General features: G+C 43.7%; 1 protein-coding gene across 7 annotated transcripts in view; it reads right to left on the bottom strand.

The window, feature by feature from the left end:
* The window catches only part of HERC1 (HECT and RLD domain containing E3 ubiquitin protein ligase family member 1), a 410,083-nt gene that overhangs the window by 287,333 nt on the left and 107,177 nt on the right, over positions 1-15,573 (bottom strand). For 6 of the 7 annotated variants that reach the window (XM_029575639.1, XM_029575640.1, XM_029575646.1 and 3 more), the window contains exons 19-23: positions 14,336-14,509; positions 10,245-10,359; positions 10,011-10,131; positions 5,124-5,295; positions 285-609 (exon numbers count right to left, since the gene is read on the bottom strand). In XM_029575639.1, the coding sequence (XP_029431499.1) occupies positions 285-609; positions 5,124-5,295; positions 10,011-10,131; positions 10,245-10,359; positions 14,336-14,509 (907 nt within the window). The remainder of the gene's footprint in view (positions 1-284; positions 610-5,123; positions 5,296-10,010; positions 10,132-10,244; positions 10,360-14,335; positions 14,510-15,573) is intronic. The other variant, XM_029575644.1, reaches the window with a different exon arrangement.

Raw genomic sequence — 15,573 nt, 5'->3', positions numbered from 1 at the left:
ACAGTAGCTGAAGAATGATCTCAAAAGGAAGACAGTAAAAGGCTGCTAGCTTTATGAGGCTACTCTTCCTTTAGAATATACTAAGAATTATTTATACCAGCAGTTGAATTAGTTCTACAAAGTGTCAGATGGAATGCCTTCAGTTATCAGGAATATACCCCTTTAAAAAAACCATACGCATGGTCTAATTTTCTTTTTTCTTGAAAACAATGGATGCTGTTTAGTTTTCTTGCTGAGCACTCTATGCAACGTTTAGAATGAAAAGTGTGGATAGTGACTCCCACCTAGTCATAAGTGCAGCTCCCTCACTGGCACTTGTGGAAGGTTGCTGAAGTTGGCCTTCATCCTTTGCCTTCTGAAGTTCTTCAACAACTGGGCTTACTCCTAAAATCAGCAGGGCACATCGATGGATCACTGAATTGCAAGCAGCAGTGTAGACATCTTGACCCTCTTGTAGGTCTGTGCTGTCTCTTCGCTCTGGCAGGAGCTGAGGTGGCTGATCATCAATTCTGGTTCCTGTCCCAGTTCCAGCCACAGAGCCAATGGTCAATCTCTCTCGATCCCGACTGCGAGCTACTTCACGGGCTGATAGGAAACATTGAAAGATTTCTGTAATATGCAACACAAAAACAAAATCTTAACACAAAAAAGCAAGACAGCAGAAAAACCAACGATAGGTAAACAGCAGCAGCATCTTCAATGCTTTGCCCAACTCTTGTCATAGCAGAGGGGAAAAGGGTCAATTTGATTTTTTTAAATTAACAACAAAGAATTTAAACAAAAACTAAGATAAATTAATTTTAATACAGAAAAGGATGTAACGATCAACATATGAAAACATCACATCAGCATAAACAGAAGAAATCCTTGTGAATTGGCAGAAGAAATGGAACTAGGGATGGAAATAAAACAAGAGGTAATGGTTGCTGCATAATTCAAGGGTTCTAGATTTCCAGACTCACCTCCAGAGCCTCTCCAGTCCTCATGACTCTGGAGGTAAGGGAAACATCAGCAAGAATCCACAGAAAAATACTTGCCTTCAGAGAAACTCCAAACCATTTGAAAGTTTAAATCTATTCTAAAAATTGTGTGCATTTGTACAGAGCGCCAAAAAGGAGCTATGGTCCATGCCTTTTAGCCAAGGAACATTTGTTGTGGCAGTTTGGAATGAAGGTAGAAGGGATGACAGGGACAGAACAAGGAAAAACCTCAGGGGCCATAGAATGACAGTTCAGGGCACACAAGAAGGCTCTCAGAGCTGAATGCCCAACACTGAGCAGCAGGAAGCTGCTGAGCAATAATTTTAATTAAAAAAAAAATTAGATCACCTTTTTAAGATCATAGATGTGTAAAAGTGCTATACACTTTCAAGATGGTTAATATTTTTTTAACTTGTTAAATGTTACTTCAAAAAGCTAAGCCAATCTGTATGAATATTTTATTAATATCGGGGTAGATTTTCAAAAAGCGCACCTTCGCGTACTTTTGTTGGCGCATCAGGCGCAAACAAAAGTACGCTGGATTTTAGTAGATACGCGCGTAGCCGCGCGTATCCGCTAAAATCCTGGATCGGCGCGCGCAAGGCTGCCGATTTCGTGTAGCCGGCGCGCGCCGAGCCGCGCAGCCTGCCGCCGTTCCCCCCAAGGCCACTCCAAAATCGGAGCGGCCTCGGAGGGAACTTGCTTTCGCCCTCCCCTCACCTTCCCCTCCCTTCCTCTATCTAACCCACCCCCCCGGCCCTATCTAGACCCCCACCTTTGTCGGGGGATTTATGCCTCCCGGAGGGAGAAGTAAATCCCCGCGCGCCAGCGGACCTCTAGCGCGCCGAGACGGGACCTGGGGGCGGTTCCGGAGGGCGCGGCCACGCCCCCGGACCGCCCTGGGCCAAAACCACGCCCCTGGGCCCGCCCCCGAAACACCACGCCGCTCGGCCCCGCCCCCGACATGCCCCCGACACGCCCCCCTCGAAAAACCCCGGGACTTACGCGAGTCCCGGGGCTCTGCGCGCACCGGTAGGTCTTTGGAACATAGGCGCACCGGCGCGCAAGGCCCTGCTCGCATAAATCCGGGCGGATTTACGCGAGCAATCCGCCCCATGGAGTATATTTTGGCTCCCTTAATCACCTAACCTACATTCATGAAATTGGGGCGCGCGGGGCGGCGCCCGCGAAAGGAGCGAGACCAGGGCTGAGACCTGGGGGCAGGGGGCCGAACCGCCGCCGGCCTATAGCTCCTATAGCGCCTTTGCGCTCTGGCTCTAGTCCTGGAGGACGAAAAGGTCCTGGTGGATCGATATCTGTCTTCCGGCAGGCGATGGACCGCGTTTTCCCCCAGAGACTTGATGATCTGGTCCAGATCCTCGCCGAACAGGAACTTACCCCTGAATGGCAGGGAACCCAGACTCGACTTGGAGGACGTGTCCGCCGCCCAGTTGCGTAGCCATAGGAGTCGACGTGCCGCCACCACCGAGGCCATGGAGCGGGCAAGGACCCGAAACAGATCATAGGAAGCGTCCGCCCCGTATGCCACCGCAGCTTCCAGTCTATCCGCCTGGGCGGCTTCCCCAGGTGGCAACGCCTGGGACGTGAGCAATAGCTGCACCCAGAGAAGACTGGCCCGCTGGGCAAGCGAGCTGCACATCGCAGCCCGCAGCCCCACTGCGGAGACCTCGAAGACCCGCTTGAGGAAGACTTCCAACTTGCGATCCTGCGTATCCCTTAGCGCTGCTCCACCCGTCACCGGTATAGTCGTTCTCTTCGTGACCGCCGACACCGCGGAGTCCACTCTGGGTACCTTGATGAGATCCAGAAAATCTTCCGGCAGCGGATACAGCCTCTCCATGGCGCGGCTGCCCTTCAGCGCGGCTTCCGGGGCATCCCATTCCCTGGTGAGAAGCTGCAGGAACGACTCGTGAATGGGAAAAGCCCGAGCCCTCGGGCGAAGGGCGGCCAGCACCGGGTCTCCCTTCTTTGAGGAGGTGACTACAGCGGGCGCGACGGGAGCTGGCGGATCCGGCGGAGGGTCAAGGTCCAACCCCTGAATGATCTGGGGGATCAGGTCAACCAGCTCTTCCCGCTGGAAGAGACGTAGCGTGCGCGGATCTTCACCTTCTGAAGTGGAGTCCCCTTGACCCGCCGCCGCAGGGTCCGACCCAGGGGAAGCTGGTGCCGACCCAAGGCCCCCCGAGCCCACCGGGAGCCGTGGTTGGCTGGGGGGCTGTGGGGCCCCCACGCCCGCCGGAGCGGGGGGGGGCCGGATAGGAGGGCGAAGGTCGCGGTAGCTTGGGTGGTGGCGGATCCGAGAGCGCAGCCAGGTCCTGCAGGTAAGCTGTATGCATCAGACGGATAAACTCCGGGGAAAATCCCGGTCTAGTCGGGGGGACCTCCGCGGGTGGGAGCCCCTGGGGACCCTGCCCCAGCGGGCCTTCCTCCGGGTCTGTCTCAGGTATTAACCTCGGGGGTGAGCCCTCCGAAGCTTCCTCGTCCCCCCGCGCTGCCTGGGCCCCTTCAGGGCGCAGCGCATGCAAGATGGCCGCCGTTCCCGCCAGGAATGGGGGAGGGGCCGGCCCGCGCCGCCCGGGCAAGGCTGTCATGGAGGACCGAAGAGTGAGGGACCGAGAAGTGCCTTCCCCCCCCGGGGAGGCACCGCGCACAAATTCCCTCCCTTGAGACGCGCGATCCAGGCTCGCCACAGGCCGAGCAACGAGCTGGCCTCGGCATCCGGAGCAAGTTTCAAACAGTCCCCGACAGCCCAGAACGCCTGGTAATCCTGGGGGGGGGGGGCCGCGAGACGGATCGCCGCTGCGGGGGGGCCCTGGTGGCCTGCGCTACCCGCCGAAGAGAAAAACGGCGCCGCGGGGGGGCCTTCCTGGCCGCACAACCCGCTGGTGACGATCAGCCCTCTCCCCGCTGCAGCCCACGAGGAGCCGCAAAATGGCCGCGGGAGAGGGTGAAGACGCTAGCAGGCCGGAGCACCGGCAGCCGCATGCAACCTAGCTGTAAAGAAGAAAGGAAAAACAGCCCAAAACAAAATCTCACTTACCCCGGAGCAGCAACGACTAGCGCCGGTAGAGAGGAAAGGGAGAGACAGAGAGCAAGAAGAAAGCCACGCCTCTCCAATTACCCAAATTTTTTTTTTTTTAAATACAACTTGATCCAAACAATCTAAACAAACCTACAGAAAACAGAGCCCCAAACAAGGGACGCAAAAGAAATAGGTGATAGGAAACGGGAGCAAGCCCAGATTCCACTACTCGCATCTGCTGGAGTCAGAAGATACTGAACTCCTGCAGAGGGGGTAGTAGTACTTAAGGTGACGCCTCCTCGAAGCTTTGGGCTGACTCCATCTGCTGGATTGGGGACATAACCCACTGTCTGGACTGATCCAGGTACGTACAGGGAACCTACATTCATGAAATTGCTCTAAATGATGCACCACACACACACCACAAACTCCGTTGCTTTATAATTAAGTAATGCATAAATAAACATGAATGCCTTTTATAAGAATCCAACAATTCTCCACCAGACCGGACACTGTGTCCTAACTAATCGCCCCTCCAAGTTTATGCATTATTTATGCCTCCCTTCTTTATATTATTGCATTATCTAATTTATTCAGTTATGCTGTCCTATATCTCCGGCTATCCTAGCCCTCCAAGTTATACCTCCTTGTTATATGTATCTTTCGCCTCCTTGTTATATGTATCTTTCGCCTCCTTGTTATATTAGGGAGGAGGAATAGCCTAGTGGTTAGAGCAGTGGACTGTGAACCAGGAGACCAGGGTTCAAGTCCTGCTGTCACTCCTTGTGACCTTGGGCAAGTCACTTTACCCTCCATTGCCTCAGGTACAAAAACTTAGATTGTAAGCCCTCTGGGGATAGGGAAATACCTACAGTACCTGAATGTAAACCGGTGTGATATCTCGATTGAGATGAATGTCGGTATATAAAAATAATAAATAAATAAAATAAAATATGGTTGATTAAGTTTTTTACCCCTTGTTACATGTAAACCGATCTGATATGAATTTTTTTCATGAAGGTCGGTATATAAAAATGTTAAATAAATAAATAAGTAAATAAGAGCATATACTTATACTGCTGCATAAAAAGTAGACTTACTTCCAGCTGTCAGGACTTCATGTTCCCTTTCTTCTTCTTCATCCTCTTGCTCTGGATGCCCTTCCTCCCGATCTCGCTCTGCCTGCTCCTCCATTTCAGCTTCTTCATCAATAGTACGTGTAAAAGAGTGCTCCTGAGGATCAACATCTGCAGTTTCCTGGTTTTCGGACATCTTCATCAAGTCGATTAAAAATATTATAAACACACACATTAAGAACACTTCTCACAAACAAGTTTTATTACATTTTAAGAATAATAATTTTAGAACCTATTTTAAGAATGGACAAAGCTCTTCAGAAAAGAGGACCCCAGTAATTAGTCATGTCCACCCTTCTCCTATTATATATACACTGTATTCTCTCACCACTGTATGAAAAAATTACATATAAGTCAGTGACTTAAGGACATTTATTAATTCATTTAATGTAAATGGTTTCTGTCTCTGCCTAACTAAGGTTTAATTTTTAGTTACATTTGGGACATGAAAAAGGTCTCCGCAATTTTTTTTTCTTAAGTCTGAACATGGTTCAATGAGATATTGTGAGGTCCATATGCTACAGCCTGAGGCTGCAGATTCGAGTTGGTTGGATTTTGTAAACTATACTGGTAGGGATACAAAACCCCCATAACAGGGGCAGAACACCTTCTTGGTTGGGAGAAGGGCTAAACAAACCAACTTCTGCCATCCCCTACCCCCTTAGTATTTTAGGTTTTTTTTAAAGTATATTCATGAATGCCATTTTATGTTTTTACGTTGAAATTATGTACCTTTGAGTATGTTTATTGTAATCCACCGAGAACATGGGATAATGAGGTTTAGAAAACTACTAAATAAAGAAATGCTTCACAACCAGGGAATCAAATGTCCTTTTGAAGGACATTAAATACAAAAGAAGTAATCACCCCTTGTTTATGTATAGCCATGGTAACAATGGCCAATTCAGGCTTCTCTTCTTTACTTTGGGGAAATTTCATTGGGGAAAAGTGAAGTGGGGAAGAGATTTTTGGTGCCTTATAGCGGCAAGTAACTCTATAACACAAGTGATTCTATAAGCTAGCAACTAGTGCTGTGCCATTGGTTGGACATCAGTGATACCCTGAGGACACTATTTCCTCAGGGGACAGGGTATTATAATTAACTCATCTCTGGAGGCCAATCAGACACTGTTGAAAACCAAACTGGTGAATGCTAGATTTTTGTTAGACCTTAGGTTAAACAATACATTATCTATTTATCCCTGTTGCCAATAACGGGCAAGGGATCAAGTACTAATCAGATTTATTTACCAATTATAGCTGTCTCTAAAGTATACAAAGAAAAGTATGCAGTAGGTATTTTTTTGTATTTGGAGATTTGTATGCTTTCTTTATATTTTATGTTGTATTCTTGTCCACATCCCTTATCAGCGAGGCAATCTTATAAATGTGAACAATAAATACAAATAAATAAAAGATAAGCTTTATTTCAGAGAGACCAAGAAAGAGACATCGTCATGACTAGTCATGAAATAAAACATCACCTGTAGCCTGTTTTTAAGCTGAGAAAAAAAAAAAGGTTTCTGCAGGAAGTTTTTCTAGTGAGTTAATTGGGCAAGAAATCATTTATCCAGAATAGAGATGAGTCTTGAAATATAAGTAAACTGAAACAAGTATAGTCTTTTGTTGTTTTGTAAAAAGGGCAAGTAAGGTAATTTTTAGATAACTTTTGGTTTTATTTTATTTCCAGTTAGCTGAACAGAACTAGTATTAGTTGCTTATATAAACACTGGCAAATTAGAAGCAAAATATTGATAAGGCAGGCAAAAAGATAATTTGAAGTGAAGCTTGCCATAGAGGTAAAAACTCATAATAAAAACTTTTTCAAATACATCTGAAGCAGGAATACTGTGAGGGATTTGGTTGGACTGTTAGATGATCAAAAGGTTAAAAGGAAGACAAGGCCATAGCAGAAGGACTAAATTAATTCTTTGCTTTCGTGTTTACCAAGGAGGATACTGGGGAGATACCCATGCCAGAAACGATATTTAATGGTGATGATTCGGACCAGCTGAAACAAATTGGGGAAGTGGTCAATAAAAAATGTTAAATAAATAAATACATAAAAAGATAAAATCATGATGAATCTGGAAGTAGTAATAGGGCAAACTGACAAACAAAAGAATGAAAATGAAACTGCACATTTATAACTAGTACCTTATCATTAAAATCATCTATGTAGCTAAAGACTGGAGGGTGGCCAATGTTAACGTCAATCTTTAAAAAGGACTACAGGGTGATCTGGGAAACTATAGTTTACAGTTTATTAAAATTTCTTGATCACCAATTGTGCAAGACTCTAGGCGATTTACAATAAAAACTTATATAATTAAATCAGTGGAGCGTACAAAAAAACATATCAAGAACAAACTAACAAAAAAATGCTCATCATACCAGCTCGAATGTTATAGTGAAGGACACCATTATCATGTATAGGCCAACAAAAGAATAAGTCTTGAATCCAGCCCTGAAGGTCTTATTATTTAGCTCTAGCCTTAAGCTCTGCAGGTAAGGAGTTCCAGATAGAGAAGGTTCATTCCCTTGTCTCATGAAGCCTTGCCTGTTTAAATGAAGGAACCTCAAGCAGTCCTCTGTTTTGAGATTTCAATTTACAAGTAGGGGTAAAAATCTTCAGTAACGCATTAGCCCATGGAAAAGAATTATTTTGAAGTAAGCGATGTACCACTTACTTCAAATTACATAGATCAGTGAGTCTGGTTTCAGTACCAGGAAAATTGGTAGAAACCATTTTACAGAACAAAATTACTGAAAATATAGACAGACATGTTTTAACAGGACAAAGTCAGAAGAAAAGGTAGAGGAGACATCAGAAACCTCCCCCCAGGAGGTCCTCCTCACCATCTGACAGAACCCCCCTGAGTCTCTTGACCTCCCCCGGAGGTTTTATTAGCCGGGAATAAAGGAGGAGGGAAATCCCCTTCCTTCTCCACGGCCAGTGAAGTGGCTGCAAATGTGAACAAAATGGCCACCATTCCTGCTTTTCACTGGGAAAGGGGGTCGATATTCAGCCACTTTTCGGCTGAGCAAGTTAACTGAATAAACATATCTGGCTAACTTGTCTGAGATATTCAGAGCTAGCCGGATAATTTTATCCAGCTAACTTTAGACCTGCTATTCAGCAGGTCTAAAGTTAGCTGGATAAAATTATCTGGATAAAATTATCTGGATAAAATATATCCAGATAAGGCTGAATATCAGCACTTAGCCAGGTAAAATAGCTCTGCCCCAACCCCTCACTTACACTCCCTTAACGCGCCGATCCACCTCTCTGGAGCGCCCAATGCTACATGCAAATGGACTGCTACGGTGAAAAGGAGGCGTTAGGGAAAATCATGCACCCCTAGCACCTCCTCAGCAGCGGGCGCCCGGGAGAGGTGGCTGTCAGGCACGGGTAAGGAAAAGGGGCGCTCAATTTTAGAGCATCTCTTTTCCTAACCTGACCGCTAGCACTTTGTTTTGTTTTTTAGGGGACAGTATTTTCTGCTTTACTGCACATTTTTTGGGCTTCTCAAGACTTAACGCCAGCACCAGATCTGGCGTTAATATTTGGGAGTAAAAATGTATGCCTTTGGCGCACATTTTTTTTTTTGGCATGGAGGGGGAAATCGATAATAGCCTCATCAACATGCATTTGCATGGGATGACCACTATTATTTACGCACACGATAGGACGCACGTTTTGGACCCACTAACCCTCCATTTTGCATGGGGGATATGGACGCGCGTCCAATCGCAGGTTAAACTGTGAGCTGCAGCCAGCGCACGGTATAGCATCAGCCTGTTCATTGGTTAACTATTTAGCTGAATAAATAGTTAGCCAGATAAATGGCCATCGCTGAATGCGGTTGAATATTGAAACAGTGCCACTTAGTCAGATAAGTCCAAATTTATCCAGCTGAATATCGCCTCTATTTCCACTATCTATCCCTATATAAATAATTCCTGAAATGGCAGATTCAAGGTCAAAAAAGACCACAACAATAACTAATGCTAAACACAAAATCATCTATTCAAAAAATGTTTCCATAAAAGAATGATCTTCCATTAAGAATGTTTAGCACTTTTATTTTAACACTATACACCCATGGGGAGGCATTTTAACTTATCCAACTTTTTTTTTAATTGGCTAGGCTAAAGTGTTTTATCAAATGTAAAATGTCAAAGAGAACAGACTTAGATCATACATCAACAAACATCACAGCTAACAAGTGACATGCTAGTTTCCTTATAAAAAGTAGAAAAACTCTACATTAAAAATGTTTACAAGCATCTCGCTCTATTAAATAGCCTCTATCACACCAGTCAGAAAATATATGATCAAACTGACCAGACTGAAAACAGATTTTTGTAATTAGTATTACAAAAAGAAAAACAAAACTTGTTAGTGATGACATAAAATACATAACTGAAAACATATTATACCAGAACATGTTTTTAAGCTAAGACCTTCTGCTATTTATTTACTTTTCCAGTAATGAAGGAAAAAATAAGCAAAATGACTAATGTTAGCACTTCTTTGTCTTCTTGTGTTGTAGCACAGAAATCACACCTCTTTCATATTTTCAATATGTAATTTTGATGGGAGGTAGAAGATGGGGTAGGTATCTGGGAAATATGAATTTGATTTCAATAAAAAGAGGGTCTATTCTCATCAGCATTGTCTAATATTTTCCACCTACATCTGAAACATTCTATTTTTAAAAACCGCTTTGCAGAGAGGCTACAGAAAGCATTTTCTAATGGCCCATTAAATCACAAGCAGCAAAAGACTTTGCGTAGCATGCAAGAAGAGCCAAATACAACATAGATTTTCAGTCTCACTCATCTTACCCATCTGTCTCTTGAGGATGACCTAGTATGAATAAGTTCCATGTTCTTGCAAGCCAGCAATCTGTTTCGAACTTTATATACACAGCGATATACTTCTGCAAGGGCTTTGCCTGGCTGGTATCTAAAGAAAATCAGCAGAACAGAAATTGTATACATATATACTAAAACTTCCTAAGGCAAAATATATTTGGGGGGGGGGGGGGGAAGTAAAGTAGGTATTTATGTGACATTTACCTGCTTTCACCACATGCTTGGCCAAGTAAATTTGTGTGTTTCAGGAGAGCAGCAAGAACAAATCTCGACACGGTATCCAAGAGTGACTCATTACTGACAGTTGCACTATCCCAATCTGAAAAATATATATAAAAACAAAATATAAACAGCAAGGCCTTAAAATAGCCAAACATATTCATTTGGACTCATTTTAATTGAGCAGACAAGTCTTACCAACTTAATGCCATAACCTAAAGTATATTAGTCCAGCCCTAGTTTCTTAAGTCCCCATCACAATGTTTTCTGGTTCTTGCCATCCTGCTTTATTAGTGTAGCAGGGTAAAGAGGATGTACATGAATGGGAGCTGGTGAACCTCGATAGAATTCAAATCTCAGGCTGCCAAGGGAAACTGGTAACATTCCACAAACATCAAATGGCATTAAGAAAATTCAAAGTTGTGAAAAAAAAAATGCTTGCACACAACTTTTCTCCAATTGTTACAACTACAGTTTCAAGAATGCTTCAGGTTTTATATTGTAAAATGTTAAATCAGCTCACAGTTTGGGGGAAGTTGCATTCATCTGAATTAGTGTAATTGTTTACCTTAATTGATGTTCTTTGATGACGGAAGTACCATGAGCCACACACAGATGGGTAGGTCAATTTTCAAAATTTTGTACACAGATAAACAGGTTACCAGTGGCATGGAAAGATATGCAGAGAGGAGACTCACGCCTCAATGACGAGGGAAAGCAGTTGTTGCTCCCTTATCTTCTGATCTGCTCTTAGAACTCTGGGTAGCCATTAGTCAAGGAGCATCTTTGTCTGCAATGTCCTGATCCAGAAACTACTCATAGGCACCAGCAGTTATTAACTTAGTTTGTCTGCCAGTACATTTTCTTTTTTCTGCCAGGTACATGGTCTTTAGCATTATCCCATAGGAGACAACCCAGGTCTCCATACTGACAAACTTACCAACATAAGAGATGGAATATGATTTTATTTCCTGCCTTGTTCATGTAAAAAAAACTTGACTAGCTGTCAGTTTGTACTGGGACAATTATATTGGCCCTCTGATTTCTCGAGGCCTTTAAAGCATTTCGTACAGCACCTTTCCTTCCATCTCCAAGAGGTTGATGTGATCTTTTAATTCTTGAAAAGGTTAGTGAGCAGTTCCTCAGTCTAGATTGGACACATCTGTGGTCATAATAATTTTGTGTTGCGGAACTTAGAAGGGTAATCCTTTTGTCAAATTAGAATGGAAGAGCCACTCTGAGCTCCTCCGTGACCTTGATGAGTTCCTGCAGTCTGAGTGGGCCTGAGACCACTGGGACTTGGTGGACATGTGGCAATGAGGTGAACTGTTGGAGGTCTTTATTATTTATTTATAAACATTTGATATTCCATTTTCACCAAGTTGGTCTCAGGGCAGATTACAATAAATTAACAATACATACTATTTGCAGTGTATCACAGTTACAAATCACACAGGTTCAAACATACAGGAAGAGAAATAGATAGGACAGAAGAATAATGGGATAGAGAAGGGAGAATAAGAGTGTTGGTGGCTCGTAATAGGATCTCTAGTACAAGGGAAGGCACCCATTAAAACATAGGACAGGCTAACAGATCTTCCAGCATTTGGAAAGGATGACTAATAATCTTCCCTGGATGCAATCAAAAAGCCCAGTTTTCATTTGGTGACTTGAAGAATATAGAACTCTTCTGCTCACATTGGTTGCTTTTTGAATTGAGACTTCTGAGTAGATAAGATCCAAGCAAGCATCTGTTTTGCATGAAAAAAAGCTTGCCGAGGGAGTTTGGTGAATGGCAATCTGAGTATCAAATTCCAGAACAAGCCTGCAGTAAAATGCTGAATCCAAATGTAGCACCGTGAGAGCAGTCTTGGGCTTTAGAAGGGGGTTGGAGGACTGAACTCGTCTTTTTCCACAGAAAATGATTTACAGTTACATAAAAACAGAAACAACCTGCTTACTTCCGCAGCGGAAATCAAACAATCTGTGTCTTGGTAAGATGTGTGTCATCCTTTAATCCTAAGACCTTACTATTCGTTCTTGAGCCTGCTCTCAATCCCCTGCTGAGGGAAATGCCCTGGGTCCAGGATTCCCTTCTGGGCTGTGCCTTAAGGTGGACCAGGCAAAATGTCTGATCCTGGTCTTTTAAGGGGGTCTTGATATACACTTCTTTACTTTGCCCCAAAAAGAGGAAGAGATCAAATGGAGTGCAAATGATCGCAAAAGAAAGCGTAAGTGGTTTTGAATAAATAAATAAATTCTAAAGAAGAAACAAGCACCGACACATGCAGCTCAGACAGACAGCAAGGTAACAGGTGACTCAAAGACAAAAAAAAAAAAAAAAAAAAGCTGTCCAGGCCTGACTCAGCACAAATAACTAAAGCACATTTGAATAGTCAAATTCTTTGAACCCCTATCATATTTTTTTTTACCTTCAGCTTAAGAGCAAGACACATTCTAAAAGATGGTCAAAAGAAATTAGATTACTCTTACGGACATTTCTGTAGCAAGTACATCATTGATTTAGAACTGGGATAGGCAGCTCCAGTTCTCGAGTCCCACAAGTGGATCAGGTTTTCAAGATATCTTCAATGAATATGCATGAGATGGATTTACATACAAAAGAAAGCAATGCATGCAAATGTATTTCATGTATATTCAGTGTGAATATCCTGAAAACTTGACCATCTTGCAGCACCCGAGGACTGGAGCTGCCTACCCATACAAGATTCAATAACTACAAAGACATTGGCATGAAATTGACAAATGGGCACAAAGGAACGCATAATGCCCAGGCAGAACTTCCAAGATTAAACTACAGACAACATATGTTATCACTGTCATAAAATATATGGTTCTATGATCAACTTTACCAACTACCTATCCAGAAAGGACAAAAACACTTAATTGGTAAAGGATTCCAGATGGCACTGAACACTGCTACCACCTAATTTACTTATAGCACAAAGCTCAAATGAAAAGAAAAAGGTACACAAAATGGGGTAGATTTTACAAATCTACGCATGCGCGAACAAAAGTACGGGGGATTTTATAAGATACACGCGTATCTTATAAAATCCGGGGTTGGCGCGCGCAAGGGGGTGCACATTTGTGCACCTTGCATGCACCAAGCCCTGCACGCACTGCCCGTTCCCTCCGAGGCCGCTCCGATTTCGGAGCGGCCTCGGAGGGAACTTTCCATTCACCCCACCAAACCTTCCCCTACCTAACCCACCCCCCTGGCCCTATCTAAACCACCTCCCTACCTTTATCTTAAAAGTTACTACTGCCTCCGGGCAGTAGTAACTTACGCGCTGGCGCGGCAGGCCCCGACACAGGCCGCTGTGTCGGGGCACGCAGCCATGCCCCCGGACCACCCACACGCCCCCGAACGAAAACCGCGCCCCCTGGCCACGCCCCCATCCACCCCTTTTTGCAAGCCCCAGGACTTGCGCGCATCCCAGGGCTTGCGAGCGCCGCCGAGCCTATGCAAAATAGGCTCAGCGCGCGCAGGGGGGATTTAAAAGGGTTATGCGCGTAACCCTTTTAAAATCCGGCCAAATGTGTTCAGTGCAACTGGTGTTAGGTAGATTGCCCTAGTAATATTACAGGATGGCAGATCTGCTAAGAAAGGAACAGGATAAAAGCGCAGGTAATAAAAAAAAATATAGCCAGTATAACAAAGAAAGCCTAAACACTACATATCACAAGTCAACAGAGGCTTATTACCAATGTAATTATTTTCATTTCATCTTTAATGATGGGAAGTTTACATCAGCAAATTCAGAGCAAAAGCAACTACTGTGTCCTTAGCTCACATTGTTGTACTTTGGTTTTATGCAGCCAGGATCTCAGATACTGAGTGATACCTACTACAGTACCAAGGCACAAGGGATCGAGAAAGGAGCAAATAAATCCTTCAAGTTTGAATTAAGCTCCTTGCAGTTCTAAGTCACCATGATTTCAGTGCTATTTGGGTGTGTAAATAACAGTTTCTTATGCACAAAGCAATAATGAAATGAAATAAAATGAGAATATGCTCATAATACAATTCATCTTTCTTCTCTACTGCTTACCTTTACTAACTGCATAATCCTGCATACTTATCCAGACACTATGGACTGGTTCTTTGGTAGACCCCAAGGCCAAATCAATGAAGACAGCAACTTCAGGTCGTAATTTATAATCGAATGGCTTCTGTTCCTCATTGCCAGAAAGTGCCACTTCAAGAAGACAACTCATGCATTTATCTACAATCAAAGTAAAATGAAAGCCGACTTCACTATGTTCTGAAAACATTGAGGTGAATTTTGAACGCCCTACGCGCACCAAAGCAGAGCGATACCTGCACAAATCAAGCCGCCGCGCGTATCTCCTAGTATGTGCACAAATGGGAAAGTCAAAAAGGGGCAGAGCGTGGGTATGGTCTGGGCATGGGTGGCCCGGTACTGTAATATAACGTGCGTGCCGGGGTCCCCTACTGCGTAACTTTACTTCAATTACTAAAATAGCATTTTATCATACGCTCACATTATAAAATGTGAGCGTATGATAAAATGTTATAAAATGCGAGCGTATGATAAAATGTTATAAAATGGCCGCATCTCTGGGTGCGAGCCAGCATACGCTTGTACATGTACGTCCACATGGCTGTTTGAAAGTTATCCTCATTATGAATAAATGGAACTAAACATTGTATTGTAACACTACAGAACCTTGCACATTAGCAGAATGGGTTTCAGAGGGGCAACGACTTAAGGGAAATGGAATACAATGCAGAGTACTCATTTCTAAGTCATACAGTTCAATTAGCTGCAATGTCGATTCAGAGAGGGCTCGTTCAGTATTCATAGTTTTCAAGGGACATTTCTCCACTATTGTAATTATAGCAACATGAGAAAATAAAATCTGCTAAAACAGGTTGCATAAATTGAATTACTTGTGACCTCATGGAGACACATATGAACTGTTATGAAATTATTTCCTAACATCATCACTGTTTTTATTCTATTGTTATTTTTAAAAGTTGTACCTCACCTGAACAGGCAAGCTATAAATGAATTCTAATCAATAAATTCCATGACTTGATTTGAAGTAATCAACCTGGGTGGAATTGTATTAATGACTAATAAATCGCTGGATTTTCTAACTGCAGCTTAAGCATGCCAAGCTCTTCCCAATTCCATAGTTCCCTTTCTAGCCCTCGCTGTTATTTTCAGATGCCTCACCACTAGTCTGCAACAAAACAAAAGCATACTCCAATGCCTACTCAATCTGAAGCGAGCATGAGAGGTCTGACAGCATATGGTTTCAT

Source organism: Rhinatrema bivittatum, chromosome 13 (genome assembly GCF_901001135.1).
Source record: "Rhinatrema bivittatum chromosome 13, aRhiBiv1.1, whole genome shotgun sequence".
NCBI classification, from domain to species: domain Eukaryota; kingdom Metazoa; phylum Chordata; class Amphibia; order Gymnophiona; family Rhinatrematidae; genus Rhinatrema; species Rhinatrema bivittatum.
The sequence above is the reverse complement of the archived record's forward strand: the minus strand, read 5'-3'. Positions and strand labels throughout refer to the sequence as shown.